Source organism: Emericellopsis cladophorae (genome assembly GCF_022114955.1).
Source record: "Emericellopsis cladophorae strain MUM 19.33 chromosome Unknown NODE_27_length_275652_cov_118_915141, whole genome shotgun sequence".
Lineage (NCBI taxonomy): Eukaryota > Fungi > Ascomycota > Sordariomycetes > Hypocreales > Bionectriaceae > Emericellopsis > Emericellopsis cladophorae.
In genome coordinates, this window is record NW_026250952.1 from 117,608 (window position 1) to 138,139 (window position 20,532).

General features: G+C 55.7%; 4 protein-coding genes across 4 annotated transcripts; 2 read left to right on the top strand and 2 right to left on the bottom strand.

Annotated features, from left to right (window-relative positions):
- Positions 1-453: 453 nt before the first annotated feature.
- J7T54_007338 (uncharacterized protein) lies at positions 454-5,742 on the top strand (the record flags this gene model as incomplete). Its single annotated transcript, XM_051507027.1, has 11 exons — positions 454-571; positions 649-671; positions 721-738; positions 804-1,161; positions 1,347-2,095; positions 2,145-2,341; positions 2,702-2,814; positions 2,860-4,426; positions 4,559-5,152; positions 5,222-5,298; positions 5,348-5,742. The coding sequence occupies 11 exons, from the start codon at positions 454-456 to the stop codon at positions 5,740-5,742; spliced, it is 4,209 nt and encodes a 1,402-aa protein (XP_051361714.1).
- An 863-nt stretch (positions 5,743-6,605) lies between these two features.
- J7T54_007339 (putative transcriptional regulatory protein-like protein) lies at positions 6,606-9,005 on the bottom strand (the record flags this gene model as incomplete). The annotated part of the gene is made up of 1 exon (XM_051507028.1): positions 6,606-9,005. One exon carries the CDS (start codon positions 9,003-9,005, stop codon positions 6,606-6,608), a length of 2,400 nt encoding a protein of 799 aa, XP_051361715.1.
- A 7,393-nt stretch (positions 9,006-16,398) lies between these two features.
- On the top strand, positions 16,399-17,404 carry J7T54_007340 (uncharacterized protein; the record flags this gene model as incomplete). Its single annotated transcript, XM_051507029.1, has 2 exons — positions 16,399-17,219; positions 17,284-17,404. 2 exons carry the CDS (start codon positions 16,399-16,401, stop codon positions 17,402-17,404), a joined length of 942 nt encoding a protein of 313 aa, XP_051361716.1.
- A 111-nt stretch (positions 17,405-17,515) lies between these two features.
- J7T54_007341 (DNA mismatch repair protein-like protein) lies at positions 17,516-18,334 on the bottom strand (the record flags this gene model as incomplete). The annotated part of the gene is made up of 1 exon (XM_051507030.1): positions 17,516-18,334. The coding sequence occupies one exon, from the start codon at positions 18,332-18,334 to the stop codon at positions 17,516-17,518; it is 819 nt and encodes a 272-aa protein (XP_051361717.1).
- Positions 18,335-20,532: the final 2,198 nt, after the last annotated feature.

The window sequence follows — 20,532 nt, forward strand, 5'->3', positions numbered from 1 at the left end:
GGAAGAGGCAGATATGCAGTGACGGAGATGAACCGCTTCACGACTGGAGTGTTCGGCTTGTGATTGCATGAACTTGATCCCGAGGACGTACTCATTTGCTCCCGGGTAGGCAGCGCGCGACGCGACACGGACGAACCGGATCCGGTCCTCGGCGCATGGAAAGGTAGGAACGACCGTCTCCACTCTAAACATCCACGGCTGTCGTCCGCGCCAAACGGGATCCCCCGCCGCCATTTCCATCCTACACCTGCATCGGTATTGTCGAATTATTGCTCTTCATTTCGCGTCGAGACCAGGCAATCGAGTGCACCGGTCACTCGTGTCCCCGAACGCAGCGGCCACCCTGCGCTCGCGTAACCCGAGGACCAGGGATCCCCTACGAATCCATTGGCGCTGTTGCTTGCCTACTTACGCCCACCCCACCCACCGCAACGAACAATCCATGCGGACGCAATGGCCGATCGCAAACCAGGACCGAAGAATGGCGTGCCCAAGCCCGGTGTGGATTCCAAGAGGGAGAATGGACGGGAGGATGGCAAGTCTCCTAAGAAGAGGCGCAAAGTGAACCATGGTACGTGGCCGGTCACGCTTACAGAGCGAAAGTTGCGCAAGGGAAGGAACAAAACACTGACCAGAGTCTCCCAAAAGCCTGCGTGTATTGTCGCAGATCCGTAAGTGGCGCCAGCTAACTGAATTGGACTGCGTTGACTGAGGATACAGCACATGACCTGTGATCTTGTACGTCAAGCGCTCCGACCCAGCAAGCTTTTGCGAGCGCGATTCAGTCTAACATTCACTTTAAGGAACGCCCGTGCACACGTTGCATCAAACGAAACATTGGCCACCTCTGCCATGACGAGCCCCGAGAAAGCGAGACCAAGAAGCCAAAGGCCGCCTCGACGTCCCAGTCGCGCCACCCTCTGCCGCCGCCGCCTCCACACCCCGATGACAACGTGATGGATACGCCGTCCGAGATGGGGAGGAGCAGTATCTCGAGCAACATGGGCCCGCCACCCACGACGTACGACACTGGCCGGCCAAGGACGTCGAGCGGTGGATTCGCGGGAGGGGCGTTGCCGGCATCGCTCCCTATTGTGCAACAGCAACAGGCTACTGGATTACAGGGAAGGGACGAGGGCAGCGGAAGCAACTCCAATCAATGTACGTTGACGAACCCATGGACAGAAATGCCCCAGCCTCCCCGCCAAGAAACATCCCCATCCTTGCTTGACTTTTTGGTCTCTTTGACTCCTACTCCGAGATCCGAGAACAGCGTCCAGGACGATCCAACCCAGGAACCGAACCACCAACTTGAGGTCCTGGGCTGACAGCTGAGATAGTTGCAGGTTTCTCCGATGCATGGATGACGGCCCAGAACTTTGAGGGCATGAACAGCTTCAATCCGAATTACATGATCACGCCCGAGGTCACGCACGAATTCAACCTCCTCAATGATTTCCTACACACGAGTCTGCTCGACGACAATGGCATACCGCCTGACGAGGCACAGCAGGCGTTTCGACAAGTGCCCAACCAGGACATGCTGCCTCAGTTCCTGACAGACAGCGCGATGCAGGCCGCAGGCAAGACCCCCACGGGCGCCATGCTGCCGCCCCCGACGGTGGATGGGAACACGGCCAATAAGCCAGCGAGCGCGCTGCTGGGCGATAAGGACAAGACGCGCGAGTATTATCTGCAGGCCGCCGATCCGTCAGGAAACGACAACCCCGAGGAACGCATGGGCCGCGTGCTCCGCGCCAAGTACGACGCTGGCCTGTTGAAGCCGTTCAACTACATCAATGGGTACGCGCGGCTGGGCAAATACCTCGACGGGCACATTGCGCCCTCCTCCAAACAAAAGATTCTGCGCACCATGACACAGTTCCGACCAAAGTTCCGCGAGAAGGCGCAGGGATTGACGGACATGCAGCTGGTCTATGTCGAGATGTGGTTCGAGCGGCAGCTGATGGACTATGACCGTGTGTTTGCGAGCATGGCCGTGCCCGCGTGTTGCTGGCGACGCACGGGCGAGATCTTTCGCGGGAACAAGGAGATGGCCGAGCTGATCCACGTGCCGGTGGATAAATTACGAGATGTGCGTGGGTGGAGCTCCCGGATACTGGCATCTGACTGACCGTGGACAGGGCAAAATTGCGTTGCATGAGATTTTGACGGAAGAGAGCATGGTGCGTTATTGGGAGGAGTTTGGCACAATTGCATTTGACCCCGCGCACGAGACGCTGCTTACGGCGTGCTCGTTGAAGAGTCCGGATGACGGCTCGAATCACCCCGTGGTGAAATGCTGCTTCTCTTTCACGATCAAGAGGGATGAGCACAAGTTGTGAGTATCTGAAGCGCGCCTCAAAAGACAGACAGACGGCTAACGAAGCAGACCGGCGCTCATTGTTGGGAATTTCCTACCGCACGATCCGCCTGCGCAGGTATAAGGGGGCAGTCCTAGACTTTTTTGCCCACATAGCGAGGGCGCGTGTGTATCTCAGACCTCCTGGTGGTCAATTTGCATTTTCAAGTCTTGGGATACTTCCTCAATTATTTCACTATAGGATGCCTTGATTATGAGGCTTGTGACGCGTGATGTAGCGTTCGGTGGCTGGTGCCAGCCTGAGTGGAGTGACGGAAGGAGCCCCTGATGTTGACATTGGAAGGAGCCTGACGCACCCCGACCTGATTTACGACGTAGCACAGCACATGCACTTCTCGATACATCGACCGCCCATGCAGAAAAAGCCATGCCCCGACAAATTCAAGATCCCGCCGCTCTTGGCCGTGAACGCAAAGCGCAGACTATCATCGGTACGGATGCCCTTGCTCCTGTAGACACACGCTGACCGGACCCAGACTTCACGAAAGACGCCATAGCCCAGCTTCCCCGCGTAGCGGGGAACGAAGACATCCTCACAGCCGACATCAGCCACCAGCTCCACGTCATCGCATCGCTCTCCCAAAAGCCGCTGCAGCATCACATTGCCCGATCACTCGAGATAGAAGGCAGGGACCTGTGGAATCTCTGCATCAAGCTCAAGCGCGAGCGAAAAGCGATCAAGATATTGCCAAAGGCACGGCTGCTTGCCTTTCATGTGCTGGAGCTAGGTCGTCTAGGCGTTGAACCCAATCGAGGACGGGCGGGAGCTGTCGATGGAGTTGTATATTTGCTGGGACTCCTTCTGACACTTGGACGGATTTGTCTCGCCGAAAATGATCTAGAAAGTGGCAGGATCGCCTTGCAAAAAGGCGCACTTTACGTCGACAAGCTCAAGTCCCTGCAAGGCGGCAACACGGCGGGGAGAAGGAGCCTGGAAGCTGGTCATATCACCTTGCACATGGCGCTCTCCTGGCGAGAAGGGAAGTTGGACGTGGCGGAGCACATGTTCGGCAAAGCCAAAGACCTCATCGGCAACCTGGAAGCCACGTCGGCCGAAGACATGGCAGACACGCTACGGCATATTGGTGCAGATATCTCCGACAAGAAAGACTACGCCATGGGAACGAAATGGCTATGGCGAGCATACAACGTGATCAACACACCTCCACTTGATCATTTAAGCACGGATGGATTGGACAGCCGGCTCGCTATCTGTCAGAGCCTCGTGCAAAGCCTTCTCGGCATGAACACCCCGGAAGCAACAGCCGAGGCGAACGATCTCGTGGCGTACGTGGAGTCGGAAATCGGGGACAAGCCCATTGTCTTGCACTGGCGACTCGAGATTCTGCAAAAATCGCCATCGGAGGGTTTTCAACCAGCACCGTACGCAAGCATACTGAGAAGAATGGTCCGGGCGTTCGACTTCACGCAGCAGACACTCGAATTCCTACTCCACCATGTCAAGAAATTGAGTGAGAACAGCGTGAGCCTGGCTTGCGGCGTGATGGACGAGTTGATTACACAAATAGTACTCCAGACAAAACAGTCGGCTTGGATAGACAAGACGGTTGTCAGGAGGGTGTGGATGAGCACGATGGCCACGGACGGCGCTGAGAGCGACATGGAGAAGCTGGCCACAATGTTGGATGTGGTGCTCGCGAGCTCGGCAGAGCCCCTGAGCATGGACGTGGCCGGCGCTGCACAATCACTTATATGGAAAAAAATCGAGGCAGCCTTTGTCCGAAAACAATACGCTGCTACCAACTCATGGTGTCGCGTGGCTCTTCATGGCCTCTTTGCCAATTGTGGCAGCTCGAACAAGGCTAAGTTTGGCCGCAAGCGCATGCTCTGCGCCTTGGAGCTGAATGACTTGGACGCCGCTCGGAGTTCATTCTCTGCTATGGAACCCGCAGTCCAGAGCGAGCCTTTAAGTCAGTATTTGTTCTTCAAGACTGCCTTGCGCTCGTGGGATACCGAGGCAGCGTGCCAAAGTATCGTGAATCTCGCCGAGGGCACCACGCACCAATCCGGACAGGATTTGCTGTACGCATGCATAAGAGAGTCCCAACAGGTCGGGGACAAGATGTGCACACTGACGGCACTCAAAGCAGTGGCTCAGGGCTAGGATCCTATCAAGTCATCGGCGTCCTGTCTAACCTCCGTTGTGAGATGCAGTCTGCGCCTCATCACCATGCTGAAGGCGGAACGGAGCCCTTTGAGAAAAAGAAGCCGGGACGAGCTGGAGGGGCAGGAGACGCCGGATCTATTCGTTGAGGATGCCTGCGTTCTGTTTGAACTGGGTAAGCCTGTCATGTCGCCCTTCAAAGTTGTGCTAACCCTCATGAAAGCCGCCGAACGAGCGCGGCTGACACTGAAGAATCGCCATGGAGACAAGATCCTCACGGTGCCGGAGTTACACTGGTTCCGCAAGAATTCCTACAACATGGGTGTGGCCGCATGCACGAGTGCATCCTGGACATTGAGCGATGTGGTTCGAATTTTCGCCGCCTGCCTGGTGTTTTGTGGTTCTTACCCAGAGGACATCCCCCAGCAAGACAGGGACGACGTGCATGTGATGAGTCTACGGAGTCACTTTGTCCTTGCTTCGGCTCTGGTTTCGCTGGCAAGGACAAAGGACAGTATCGAAGAGAGCCTACAGCGGTATCTTGAAACTCGGAAGCACGTAGCGGCTTTTGATGGTTTACTAGAGAATGCCTCTGATCAGCAGCACGTAATCATGGCAGACCTGCGAGCCAAAGCCTCAACACTGTATGTTTTTGAATTTGAAGCTGCAACGGCCCTCGGAGCTTGGGACGAACTGCCAATCATACTGCGCAGATCCGAGTCGTGTCGGGATGAGTCGTGCCTCAAAGCGATGGGCGACTGTCTGCTCCGAAGTGAAGCACCAGCACGAGGTATTTCATTGAATAGACCAGACAAGTACCGACTTGCTAACAACCATAGTTCTGTACACAACGTTACGCCTTCTCATCAATTCCTTGCACACCCTGTCGCCCATGAATGCAAGTCTTCTCACAAAGTACATCCGCACGCTATTTCACGCTATGCTGCCACTAGATGACACGTTGGCCCTCACACTCATAGATCAAGCCGTCGAGATTGCCGCCGAGGTGAAAACATTACCCAAGACGGAGTTGGAATGGCTGGTCGCCAGGACATTCAACCATGCCATTGACTATTACGCCAGGGGTGAGGAAGAGGACTGCCGCATTTGGGCGAGGAAGGGCATGGCTCTGGCGGGCGCGATGAGCGATGGAGGGGTTTTACGGACTATGCTGGAGGAGAGATTCGCAAAGTTGCGATTTGACGAGTCTGCAAGAAAGAGGGGGTCGAGGTAAACAATGTCAGACCAACAGTAGTTCTCGCCTGAGATGAAGCCTCGTCTTCTGAAGATAGGACCATCTGGTAGTCCACAAGACGAGTGAAGACTATTGACAAACGCTTCGAGATCCAGCAGCTTTCTCCAGGTCAACACTTCACAGCGACGAAGAGTCATTGGCGACAGCTACAGCTTCATACGCAGCACGAAAAACCCCACCAGCGTGCCGCGTTCAACGCTGAATTGTGATCTTGCTCACTCCAGCCGCAGGCAAAGAAAGGGTGACCCCCCTGGCCCGAGAGACGGGGCCACACTGGACAGGCCCATCTCGATGGTCACCCCGAGAAATGCTTGATCAAATGCCGCTCAGGGCCGGTTCGAAATCAAGCATCACATCACCAGTACAGCAACGTGCTCTAAATCAGCATGGCAATTGCTATTACCATATGACCACCCCTCTGCCGAAACGAGACGCCCCTGCCGAACAAAAACAGTGCGCCCATGCTATGCTGTAATCTATGTACGCGGGGACACACAAGCTAAACCGGAACCCCCCTCCCCTCGCTTCTCGCTTCGCATTTTCCTGGCAAAGCCCTGAACTCCGCGCTTATGATATGCGTTTTTTCCCAATGCAATGGATAGAAGACGCCCTCTCCATATGCTGTGGGTGGCTCGTACATTGCGTAACCAACCCGTGTTGAAGAAAGACGCCAAGCAAGCAAATAAACCATCCCGTGATAACATTGCATGTGTGCGCAAGAATGGGTGCCTGAAGCTGTACCATATCTGGACCACCACGACTGAGACAGGCACACACGGATACACTGTGGCACCCCAGGGTCCCTGCTTCTTCATTTTCTAAAATTCCTGTGCAGGTGGAATTCAAATTATGTTCGCAATGCTCAGGCGGTTCGTGCTCCGCCGCCCGTCGCCGCCCGCTGGGCTGCCCGTACCACTGCCTTCCCTCGCCGTGCGTGCCGCGTCGGTGGCGTACCGTGGTGCGTCGGACAGACGGGGTATATCAATGCCCGACGTTGCTTGCGGAGGCTCGCTCTTGATCTGAGGCGGAGGCAGTTTCGACCAGGCACCGGTGGGTGGTGTCGAGCCTGGCATGGCCGGTCCAACGACCAGTGTGCCTTCCGTCGCGAGGGTTCGCACGGCGCTTTCGAGGCGGGCCCAGCCGCCCCATTCTCGTGTTTCATCCACGGTCAGGCCGGACCGAGCTTCTGAGCTGTACAGGCTGTTCGGAATCGGGGTCGAAGGGTTCGGGGGTGGCTGACGTTGCTCGGGCGCAACTTCATGCTCGAGGCCCGCCCACAGCCACGCGCGATCGATGCAGGCCTGCAAATCCGCCGAGACATAGGACAACAACTCCTCATCCGAGGCCAGCGATTGCAAAAGGACAGCTTGCTGGTCTTGGATAGACCTCGCACTCGGCGGGGGTCGCATGTTGCGAATGTAATCGGCGTGTTCCACTCGCTTCGAGCCAAGCACGGACACGAAAAAAGAGAGGTAGCGTCCGCAAGGCACAGCGACGTCGCGCCGAGTGCTGATGCTCGCGAGGGCGCGTATACTCGTCATGGCTTGCTCAAAGTATCCCGTCAGCAGCAAGAAGAGCGTGCACCTGAAGATGTGAGTAGCCAGCAGGGCCGTGGCGCCCTCGTCGAGCGCGGCGCTGGAACGTTGGATCAGGGCGACCGTGTCCAACGCCACCATGGTGCAGCCTTCGACGGCGTTGAGCCGAGTGTCCATGCGACAGCGGGGGCTAAGGTTGTGCCGGTTCAAGAGCATCCTCGCGTGTAACAAGTGCGCCAGAGGTCCTAGGAAATGGGGGGCCAGGGGCAAAGGACTTCTTGGATGGCATTGCTGCGGGAAAGAGTATTCCAGACACTGCCGGAAGTGGCTCTCAAACAACTGAGTTCGCTGGTGCGAGATCATCCGCGCCGCCAAGGCCTGGAGCAATGGGGAGTAGCACCTCACCACGTGTATCACTGCCAGTAAAGAATGGGTGAGGGGCTGAGATCCAGGGGGCACCTGCATCCCATTGGCCTGGATGAACTGGTCGTCAACACCAGCGGGCAGCGCAACGTCGCAGTCCTCATCGCGGATCAGTGTCGGGTGCCCTAGCTCAGAAGCCAGTATTCGATCGAGGATGTAGATAACCCACCACACACGCCGCCTCATCTCGCCCTCCATCACCGGCCACGACCCTGCCTCAGCGTAAAGGCCAAGATCCTGGCCGATGCGCACGGCCTGTCCCAGAGCCACCCATGCCGCTGACTTGAGGTTCATCTCGTTCAGGCAAATGGTGGTGAGAGCCATGGTTCGTGCGGTATCGAGGTCGAAATCGTTGTTCCACGGATCAATGAGGCGTCGAGAGGTTTCGAGCAGGTCGGCCGGTCGATAGAAGGCGCTGCTGCTCGGAGCTTCGGTGGTGAAGAGGCTGCCGACTGCCAGCACAGCAAAGAAGAGAGACAGGACGCTGGGCGGTGCCTGTGCAAATTGCCCGCTGTAGAGTTCGTCGACTGCGAGCTGGAAAGTCGGCCAGTGCAGTATAGGATACATGGGATGCGCCAGGCGGTAGTATGAGTGCAGTAGCTGCTCGGCAGTGTGGCGGTTGGGTAGTTCAGGTCTTGAGGGATCAAAGCTGCTGCCGCCCATCGGCCTGTACAAAGCTGGAAGCTTGTACACACCCTTGGAGACGTTGCGCATGTTGCCCCTTGCCCGGGCAAGTTCAGGCATCGGATGAGGCCGGTCAATCTTCTTGGGTTCGGCCCCAGTGAGCGGTAGCTGCAGTGGGCCCTCGTCTACCTCCATCTCCATGTCGACTGACCCATCCCGGCCCTCAAGCTCCAGCTTCCGGCGCAGGGTACTGTTCTCTTGCTTCACCTGGCTCATCTGTTTTTCGAGGTCTTGCACCTGCTTGATGGAAGACATTCGCCGGTTGGTCTCCTTGGTGAACTGGCATTTCACGTTCCGGCTTGAGCATTCGGAACAGCTAGTTGTCTCCGTTGCGTCGCACTTGACCTTGCGCTCACGGCAAGCATCGCAACTGGGATCCTTTCGACGTTGACGGTATGCCCTTTTCTGTGACCCTACCCCGGAAGGCCCTCCCAGATGCGTGTGGGAGGGTCCGGGGGTGCTGCTGACGGATTCGGCGGACGGCAACGGCTCACGGCCGAAGGTATTGTACGGAGGATACCCAGGGTTGGCGTGGACGGGTGGCAGAGATTGACCGCCCAGTGATGGCATGCCAGCCCCTGGTCTGGCGCTGGAGCCCATGATTCCTCCGTGGTACTGCGAGCTGGGCCTTGGTGATGTTGCAGACGAGACCGAGGAAGAATCGAAGGACCTGGTGGAAGGGTTTGGGGAGCGCGGATACGGGTAATGCGACGGGGCAGCCATAGGGTACTCGTCAGACCGGCTCATAGCACGGAATCAAATGGCTGTACAGGAACAAACTGGCCGGCCGGACTCGGTAGACGAGACAGGCAGTACGCCTGGGCCGAGATGCTCGCCAGTCGATGTCCGCGGTCGCCTTTCTCGCTGCAAGTCTGGTGTAACACGGAGGCTGGCCCGGGTCCTTGTGGTAAGTGATAGAAATCCAAAGGCGTCCGCGTCCAAGTCTGTCCCACAAGCGATGCTCCTTCGAGACAGGGCGACTGAGATCGACCCGCGAGCGCACCGGCGCGATGCAGGCTCGACTACCTGATGCAGCACAGGCGGCGCCTAAGCGATGAGCTTGCGATGCGAAGTCGGCTTTCCGACTGCGACCACGGAATCGCCGAGAGGTCCCAACGTGCCAACGTGGGCGACGGCTCGAGGCGAGCGGCGGTGGCGGCGGCGATTGGAAGTCAGAGTGGCCGTTGTCGTGCGATGCTAGCGAGCGCGTCAAGCAATCCCCATGAGCGCCGCCAGAGTCATCGAGGTCAGTCGCTCGAGTCGTCGCGTTCCGAGTAGGTGGTAGCGCCTGGTCACCCGTGTTCCGGGGCCCTCCACGCCTTAAAGCGCAATCGGAAGCAACTGCGCCTGACATGGGGGCAGACAGAACCCTGCACGCGGTTCAGCGAGCGCAGAGCGACGACTCCAGTCTCGAGATCCGATACAACGAGAGCTGGCCACTAAGATGATTCGGGCGGAGCTGGCTCCTATGAGCATGCCACCAGGGGCGAATCCCTACCACTCTTAATATTAGCCGGGGGCGCACTTCATCCATTTCTTCGGACGGCCGTCCACAGTCGTTTCGCGTGGCAACCACCGTACGTAGATGCGTACGTGGAGTGCGGCAAAACCTGCGCTTTGTGAGCTAGGGCGTCTGCATTGGTGCCGCTCTAACGTGAAGCCTTTGGCCACGGCAGCATCGTGTGACATGTCCAACCCAAATAGGCACACTGCAACCAGGCAAAGAGGGTGGGAAACTCGACACACGCGGATGGGAAAGTCGCGGACCCAGTTGGGCTAGCCAAGTTGGCCAGTCCTACAGCCTACAGGAGAAGGAAGGGTGGGCTCCGGAGTCTGACGTTTGCCAATCCCTCCCTGATGTGCGCTAGCTCGCATGCAGACGATAGCAGAGGCCAGAGACCGCGCGCCAAGCGATTTCGCCGAGCATCTTCTCCTTGCCACCTTCATCAAGCTTTTTGCTCGGCAGATAGTCCATACCGGGGTCCCGCAGCAACGGAGCGGCCATCGGGTTTATTGACTTTTGTCAATATCCATATACCCCAGGAGGTTTGCGGAAGGGCGACGAGCGAGGCCGACAACACCCACGACCGTCGGTGTGACTTGTCTTTTGAAAATTTCCTTTCTCTGGGGGGTCCGTTGATCGACTCAGGCGCGCACACGTTGTCGTCCGCCACACCCCTCGCGAATGAAGACCTGCCATATCTCCACTGGGATCGACACTGTTCGCGCGTCACTGCGCAAGTGCACTTCCAGCCGTCAGCACCAGAGACTCAGAGAGCGGAGAGACTGCATGCCCACTCCAGTCGGTTTGGTGTCTCGGTAGTAATTACGGATGGTCTGCCTCCCGTTGAGGAAGGAAGGTTATAGATTTTCCCTGAACGTGTGGATGCTCCGGCCACGATGTCGGCTGGCAGGCAATCCACTTGGCTGGCGGAGCAAGCCCACACTGCAAGTCAGTCACCTGCCCGGCGTCCAGATGGCAATCTGACTGGCTGCATTGTCGCCGCCCATCTGAACATTCCCTCCGCCTGGATCTGAAAACAGTTCCCCGACCGGTTGTGCTGCCCCCTGGATGGCACACCAAGTGTTGCGGCCGTACGTATTTCGAACAATAAGAGCAAGACCAGGGACTCGTGCTATGGGTGGGGATTCGGCCGGCAGCCGAGACAGCCGCGGTACATGTAAGGTTGTGTGCCCGAGCGATGGGCACAGTGTGAGCAATTCGCTAATAAACGCGCGGTCAACCTGTCCGTCGGTGTGTTGTGATAGATCTTGCTAGTAAACCTTATGTCTTGGGGATGCTTCAGTCTCTCTCTGAGGTAGGGTAGGCAGAGGCAGGCAGCAGTTGCCCGTCACGTGCGTTGCGGTGGTGTATCCATCAGTCAAGGGCAGGAACTCGCTCAATGGAAGGCACATCAACCCGGCATGAGCATGTTGTTGCTTGCACCTTCCCTCAACTCCGATCAATCACCCTGGGGAAGCATCTACGTAGTAGGTACGGTACCTTACCTTACCATGCTTCACCTCTGGTGCTGCTAATGTCAAAGCAATAACAACAAGTCCGCCTCCAACGTACGTAGCCAGCCTCTCGCCCCTCCACCCGGTTACCCGCTGCATCACACCGCTGATGGGCACGTTTCCGTACCATGCTCTAATATAGGTAAGGTAGGGAGCATGAATGCCTCATCGAGTCTGCCGCTTCCCGCATGCCGTACATGTACGCGGGCCAACACACCATCTTCCCACGCCGTCATGCACCCCATTCACATCGACCCAGCCAACAACACAGCTACAGGCTACTACAGCCGTCCGTCCCCTCGCGACATCTGCCTGCACTGTGCTTGCCCGGCGGCCAGCCGGCGAGCATACCGTCCCTGCGGCTGAGGTGGGGCTTGCCGTGGCGGTCACTTGAGCACATGGTCATCAGATTGATACCCATGCTAAGCGCCATGCGGGAGAGGGCGCAAGAATGCGCCGTCGCCAGGACTTCCGAGCATCTGCTGTAACTTGCCAGCAGCCTGTTTCACCTTGGCGTCCGTGCACCTACGTAGCCAAGACCACTGCTGCTGCTTCGGGAATAACTCTACAAGAGGCTGTCCTGTCCATCTTCCAGGTCACAACAGCAAGCGGCCGTGGCTGCTGTCCAGGAAGAAGATGGTCGCACGACACGACAGTGCTCAGACAACTGCCGACGAGAGTTCCTCATTCCTTCTGAGAAATCAGTGTGCATTTGCCTTCCCGTGTCCCTCCCGTGGCCCACACAGAGCTTCATAGCGATCATCCACCACATTGCCAGTTCGGGTCCGAACCCAGCCGTACGGACAACTGCAACAAGACCCTACATCCCTGCAGCTGTGGTCCCCGAGTCGGCTTTCTCCGCCCGTGACCCGTGCGGCAGAATTCTTTCGGTCACCAATGCGGACGCAAAACTTCTTGCAGCAACCCGAGAGGATTGATTAGCATGGTGAGTAAGATCCCCATTTTGTTGAGCGTTTTTGGTCCGAGCGGACAAGTGCTGCCATTGACGGGTCCGCCAGGAACGATTGCTGTGGTCCGTCTCTACGAGAGTTACTAGCAGCACTCTTGAATCAGACTGTGCCCGCAAACGTATGGGATCCACCAGACGTTCCTTTTCTCAGCTTCTCAAACAGCGATTGCGCGTCAGTCATCGCCAACGCATACGTACATTTCAGTGTACATGTATGCATGCAAGGCAAAGGCATCGTGGTTATCTACTACGTAGGGTCTTTCAGCCTCCGTTCCCCATGTAGTCGAGGCCTGGTGACCCGACCTATTTTACCCGCTCTGAGCCCACTCGACATCGTATACCTTTCCGAAACAATACATTTTGGAACGGACATTGATACTGACAAATAACAACAGTGCGCAGTTTGAACTTCGCAGGTTGTCACAAATTGCGGGGAACCCGGCCGTAAGAGTCTCTATCGAGATGCCACACCGCCACAAGTTGATGAATCCGCGTCAAGATTTGAGACACCCTGGCAATTATTATTTTACTGTCTCACTCTCACAGCACCACCTGTCACATATCAATTCATCTCGCCAAGCATGCCGGTCCATTTACGACCCTTGTATGCGGTGTGTGCATCTGAGACTCCATACTGGGCCATATGATGCCTGCGCAAGTAATCATTCAGGACGGAGTACTCCGTTCGGGGGATGACCAGGTGCCGAGAGAGATCGGTTCGTCCGCCGCTCGCAGTTCGGTAACAACAAATGACAGCAAACCACCCACAAAAGATCCCTTGCGCGCTCGAAAGCACCGGCGCACAGACTACAGCATCGGGAGATTTCAGAGAGCGGAGAAACGTCACATTTGTGACTTGTCGACCTCATGCTTCATGCGTTGGGAAGCCGCGCGAGCCCGCGACACGGCCCTTGTCGCAAAGGCCTGGCGTACGTGAGCCTCGCACTCTGTGTTCCGTTCCCGGACATGGTACCCCGTGGCCATATCTACGATGTTGCGGACCAAGGGGTGCCATGTACCACTGAGCCAAAAGTGAACATCTACACGGACCTACCAGTGCGGATGACTTATAACCGCAAGACCCGGCCTACAATCGTCGACTATCCCGTGACATACGTATTAGACTGCGAAGTGTGAGCTGGACCCGCATCAAGTCACTGCTCTACTACATTGAAAACATAGCACGCTTCGCGAGTTGAGTATTAGAACTTGTCATCCGAGTATGTACGTGTAGTTATGGCTTGTCTGCGGTCAAGCTTTTCACGAGACCCATCGGACGGCGGGCCGCGATGCTGGGCTTTGGATCCCGAAGTCAAAGTCGGCTACGTTACCGAAGGAGAAGCGAGGAAAGATTTTCTAGTGTACTTCGGATAGTTACTTCCAAACAAAGATCAGCTCGACTTCATCCCCTCACACCTGGGCTTGCACAAATTTATCTGAAGCTGATGATGTGGCTGCTGTGTGGCAAATATAGTAGGGGGCAACACCGACGTGCGCCATGCGTCTAAGTCAGGGGTGGAATGGCTGAAGGAATGGTGGGCAGTATTAGACGAGGGGCAATAATTAGCACCATTTAAACGAGGAGTCATAGATTGGTTGGATCAGCTCGAAATGCTGACGTAGGGGCTCCTCTGCAATTGTGCGCGGAAAATGTGACTTAAGGTAGGCTGTTTGATCATTAATTCGTGTGCATAGAATCTCCCCCTTTTAACATAATATGAAACTGTCCCTTGACAATGCGTGTGAAGTCCGAAATGCTCCACAACAGCAGTCTCATATGAGCATGGGCCTAATCCACGGAACTCGAAGACATGATTTGAAAATTACAATATATATAATAATAACGTAGTTCCTACCACGTGATCTCACTACGCCAGCTGTTAACAGCTGTCCATCTTCCGTAGTATAGTGGTCAGTATGCAAGCTTGTCACGCTTGAGACCCGGGTTCAATTCCCGGCGGGAGAGATTACCGCCAGCCGCCCAGCGGTTTAATTGGTTTTTTTTTTTTTTTGGCCGAAATCAATACTAAGGTAGGTAATCAGCATCTGATTTACCTAACGGTATTAATTTTGAATGTTGCGGCCCTCGCTTTTTTAATTGCATTCATGCGAGGCCGAACACTCACGCATCATGCGCTGGCATGATCAAGGGGCTGCCTGTCCCACGCAACTCCTGCCCTTCCTGGCAGAACCCCAACTCGATATCAACATTGGCCGAGAGTCGCCGAGGGCATGCCTCCGCTTTAGTTGGATGAATCTCCCAAAACCCTGGCCCGAGGCGTGCGCTTTCTACCTCGGATTGTCCTTCTGCACCGCAGGCGATCAACTGAGTTTACATGCATTGTCTTCTTGTCTCGATCCTTGGAGAAGCTTCTGGCCTCTCCGTCTTCAGCCTCAGAAGTCGCTGCCGCACACCACTGCGCCTTTTGACCTGTCGTCTCGATGGCTTTGCACGGCTTGCCAAGGTGGCTGCCTTGCGCAGTCTACCCCAGGAGCACGGGTCCGTCTGTGGCCTACACCACATAAAAATCGGATAATTCGCAGATCGTAGACAGAAGCCATGATAGTGGCATTGGACTCTGCGCAGCCTGGGGTTGTTGTGTAGTCAAGGATCGTAGTGGTGCCCGGAGCCATGCGTCGTCATGACAGAGGCCGTCAACGGACGCGACCGAAGAACGAGGGGAAGGAGATTTCAAAATGTTCCCTCAGTTCGACCTGTGATGTCAAAAGGATTCATCAACAGGAGCGCGGCAAATACTCCGAGACAAACGTCGCGTGGGTCTGAGATGTCTGCATTTGGAGCCACAGGTTGAGGCGGTTGGAGGAACGAACCTAAGGCTCTTAATGATGAATAGAAACCCTACCATCCAGGCTCGTCCATGAATGAAGAATACGTAGATCAATGGGGATTTGGATGATTGGTCGTGAGCAGACGTGATGTCGTGTCATCGCAGCATCGATGTCGCACACGCGTGATGCCCAGCAATTGGGTCGAGGCAGTTGGGCGCGAAGTGAGCTGCGCATTTGTGAATCAGCAAGCACAAGAGAGATTTATTGAAGATTGATACTCATGTGATAGTTTTCTAAAAATGCAATAAAAAATAAAAATAAAAAAGGTCCAGTAACGCTCGTTGCGAGAGCCTACTGCAAATTGTCCGCAATTAGGTTTGGTCCATTGAAGCCTGAAGGCTCGCGTGGGCCTGAGACGTGTGAAGAATGTGGGGGATACACCGTAGTCTGGCGATTGATCACGTCACTTGTCCCGCTAACAGAGTCCAGTGTCATGAGCATACACATTTGTTAGTGGTGCGCTGCGTGCCCCGTTTCGTACAGAGGCACGCGACACCCTTCCCTGACGAGAATGGCGGGCGGCGTGATCGCCGCGTGGCGTTGTGTACCACTGGGCCGCTGCGGACCGGCCGCCTCATCTCGATAGTGCGTCAGCTTAACATGATCATCAGAGCCTCATCTTTTGGCAAGGCATCGTAATGAATGCAAGGGATTCAATGGTATTTCGTGGTTGTGGTCCGGCGAGCAAACAGGGACAATAGGATGCCGTGCTTACCGTGGGCCCCCTATCACTTACCCACTTCAATCTCTGTCACGCCTGGGACCCTGCGACGGTCAGTGGCATTCCATGGCTCACAAGCTGACCAGCGAGATCCTGCTCTCCGGTGCCAACATCAATCACCTTTCAGCCTCCCGTCCTCTGGGATCCCAGTTTCTCTTCGCCATCACTGCCCTAATACTGTGCTCGGTCCATCTCATCCTATCGCATCAGCATTAGCGCCAGCATCCTCATCACCTTTGCTTTCTTTGTATCCGTACTGTCGAGCATTTGCAGTTTCCCATGACCCCCTGAAGGACGCGCGTGTCTCGGAAAGCAGCACCTCGCCCATTGCAGCTTCAACCTCGGACGCATTCTCCTCGATACCTTATATAAACGATCGATCCGGCCTAGAACACATTGCGCGCGCACTCTCCAGCCTCTCCCACCTTCCGACGATGGCGACGTTACGTCATGTCCTCCTCGCATCGCTTCTTGCCCTAGGCGCCGTCGCTTCCCCTCGACCTGTGCAAGGCCTCACATCGCATACGGCGGCCAGGTCAGTCGCAGACGACCACGCTTCGCTGGCGACTCTGCAAACCAGAGAAGAGGAGAAAAAGAAGAAGAAGCCAAAGACACCAAAATACTTTCACGAACCGGGCGGCTCCCTGGCGCGCGCCCACTACGATGCTCGCTACTTCAAGGACGAGGTACCCTATGACGAGCACCGGGTCGTGCTCAGGGACCTGGCACGCTCGTACCTGACCGTCTTTGCCGAGCGCGGCGCGGAGACGTGGCTTTCCCACGGTACCTTGCTCGGATGGTGGTGGAACGGCCAGATCATGCCGTGGGACTACGACCTCGATATGCAGATCTCCTACACGACGATGCAGTGGCTCGGCGACAACCTCAACCGGACAGAGCACGCATACAACGCGACGGACGACAGCACCGGCGAAGTGAGGGAGAAGCGGTACTTGCTGGACGTCAACCCCCACCACGCCGAGATCACACGCGGCGACGGTATGAATATTATCGATGCACGCTGGATCGACATGGAGAACGGCATGTTCATCGACATCACCGGACTGCGTGAGCGTGAGCAGGACAGGCCCGGCGAATGGAGCTGCAAGAACAAGCATCGCTATAGGACCCAGGATCTCTGGCCTATGTATGTCTCGACGTTTGAGGGCGTCAAGGCCAAGATCCCCTACAGCTTCCAGAAAATCCTCTCGGATGAATATGGAGATAAGAGTCTCGTTGCCGAAGAATGGGAAGGGTACGTCCATCTATACTCTTAGGAACGCCCACATGCGAACAGCCAAACTAACCTGTCTTCTTAGGCATCGCTGGGATCGCGACATCAAGGAATGGGTCAAAATGAGCGAGGAGGAGGAAGCTGCACGACGCCGCATCGCACAAGAGCGGAAAAAGCAAGACCTCGAAGCCCAGGGCCGCTTATAATGTGCGGGAAGGGAGTGTCGATCATTAATCCTCCACAGATATTTGTATAGACACCAGTGCAAATTTTGTTCTTCTATTTTGGGCCACATGCCGGGTATCATGATCAACTGACTAGTCTTGCGTCCACTCCTTCAAATCCATGCCAACTTGCTCGGCTGCCAGAATTCCACCCGCCGCGCTCTGCCCGGTTCCCATGTCAAGCAGAGGCGCCATACTTGGTCTCCCATGAGCGCATTGAAATGGGTAGGCACACCGCGCTACCCGCCTCACGAGATCTCTGCATTCATCAATGGTGAGAGCGTCATTGAACATGATGGCACTGCGGCACGCGCGGGAGTGGAGCATTTCCAAGATCCCTCGGGGGCAACGACTCATGTAGACCGCCCAGGGATGTGTAGATCCCTCCGGAGCACGAGAGGGCGGCAGAGGGGCTTGCCGTGTCTCGGCCAAGTTCCATGCTTCGGTACGGATCAAGTTGATCAGCAGGCGTGGTTCAAGACGACAGCGCTCAAGAATGCTGGGAGGGAGGCTCGTGACCTGGGTCACCCTTTCATACTTCTTCCCTCCATCGTTGCGGACATCTAGATCAATGCCCCACGTGCGGAAGTGGTGGCGGAATCTCTCAAGTAGCTCGCCTTCGAGATGGCCAACCTCGAAGTGAATAGATGGGTCTAGAGGCTCGGTCGTTGCAGTGAGATCGCCATGGGCATCGCGGTGAAAGTACGTAGCCAGTAGTTCTTCGAGCTTGCAACGCTCATCCGCGGCGTGCTGATCGATCATGACCAATGAGGAGGACGAGTCTCGGGACTTTGTTTCCAGCGTCAACTTGACGAAAATGAACTTGCGGTCCACCTGTGATATTACTTCAGCTTGTTCCAGCGCCGCCTTAGAGATGGAGCCGGATAAACTCAAAGACCCTGACTCAAACATGATTCCACAGTCATCGGGACCATGGGCAAATTTGGTGAAGCCCGTGCCGGTACGGTCTCCAATGGCATCGTCATTGTAGGTGCGAGGGATTGCAGAAGGGACAGTCGCAAAGACCGGGTTAGTCCATGTAGAGAGCAATCCCTTCAGCCAAGGGGTAGGTTCGGGTTTTGGCCTCTTGGCTAAAGAGGCTGAGCAGTTTGTGGCGTGATCAATGGCAGTGCTGGATGGAGAGTCCCTTGCCTGAACGCTGGCAGACGCTGATGATGGCTCAGGTGCGGGCCTATGATCAACGTCTAGGTCATCAAATGGCTGGCGCAACAGCTGGCCATCTGCGTCAACCCACCGTTCTTTCCTCAGTCTTGGAGCCTCTGCAAAGACGTGAGGTGACACTGTCTTTGAGCGCAGGGCCGTAGCATGACCGACCTTAATACGTTGCCACCCGTCGAAAGGGCTTTGTCTCTGACTTAGGGATGGGGATCGCCACCGACTCTCCGCGGTCAAGCGAGGTCGCTTCCTAGCTGGAGTCTCTCTATCCCGTAGTTGAATCTTCCTTGGCTGATGGTGGTGTTTCTTCAAGAACCCATAGCAAACAGCCTTGATCGAATCCAGTATGTGCTTAAGCTTATCGGTTCGGTTGTCGAGAATCTGCTGTATACTCACTGTGTCTGCACTATGACGGATCTGCACCTGGAAATAGAACGCTGGCCAACGTTCAATTCCTTTTCGAATCTTGTTGGATGAGTCCTCCACCACGCCAAAATTAGATTTTGAGAATATCTTGTTGATTTCCTCGTATAGAATATTGGTCCCGTGCGTATTCGAGACAGGCCATATCCCGATGCTGAGAAATTGCGCATTCCGTGACGCGACTGGCTCAGTCGATATGCAACCTTCGACCGACATGTTGCCACTGGACGCTGACAAAGGGACCCATGTGCCGGAAAGTGCCTGGTCAACGATACATGCTTGTGAGAGAAGCCTGGAAGCGCGCAGCGAAAGGTCAGTGGTCTTTGCTTGCTTCAAGCGGATCTCACTTCCTGAGGCAGCGTCCTTCAAGAGCAGTGAAATTGTACTATGCCACGAGAGCAGCACGGCGACGACATCATCGGTCAGTTGACTCCACTCCTTGCTTGCGAAAGTAGGGTCATTCGACATGGAACCCCTTTGTTTCACTCTCACTGGCATCGAGCCGAACAGATCCCGCACAACAACACGGGTGCCCCAATCAAAGGCGTGGACATGGTGCTGTGTCGGGGCTGGAAGGTATCGCGAGATCAACCTTGACTGGTGCAGAAGTATGGAGTTGCATGAGTCATGCTTCTGATGTTTAGAGGACACCAACAAGAGGGACAGCGTGGCCAACGAGGACAGGAAATTCCCATGTCTGCCATACACGGTCTCACCAGGCGGATATTTGGACGTGCCTGCATAAGTTAGTGCTGTTCGAGTGTCGGTTGAGGCGCCCTACAATGCGACCGTCCTAAACCTCCACTCTCTTCGAAGTCTTCCGGTGGGATGCCTTGACCGTTGTCCTCAACTGTGCAATTGCCCCTAGCGTAATCAACAGTGATGTTGACTTTAGTTGCCCCGGCATCCAAAGAATTCTTTAGCAATTCTATTGTGACATGACGCAAGGATATGATGCTGACAGACGACTGTAGCTTTTTCACTACTTCGTCCGGGAGCTGCCTGATGGACATGGCCGAGCCGTCATGGTGAATCGAGGGTACGGCGGGTGAGATGGCGCAAGTGTGTTGCGGAATGACGTCCCGAGAGAAGGGTCCAGGACACCAAGTCTTGGCAGCTGCCGGTTATTTAGCACCTGTGCAATCAAATCACACGTAGAATGCTTACAACAAGAGGTTATACCTGAACACTTGCACCGCTCTGGACTTTCATTCGCACAATGTGTTCCTTTGACTGAAGTCGATCTGCTGGTGCTGCTTGACCTGGGAAGCATCAAACGCTGCATGTGGCTGATGTGAGTCACGTGATCTCTCCCCCAGGTCCAGACCACCGTAGAAGCGCCAGCGGCATCAGCCAGGATCTACAGCCTTTCCATGCATCACGCTGTCTACCATCTTGCATCTCATTTCAGACTGCCTTCTACTTGTAAAGTTATCTTGTCCCAGGCATTGCCTTGCAGTGCGATCAAGGGCGACGTTCTTCAGGGCCCCCTCCAACCTTCCCCGCCTCGC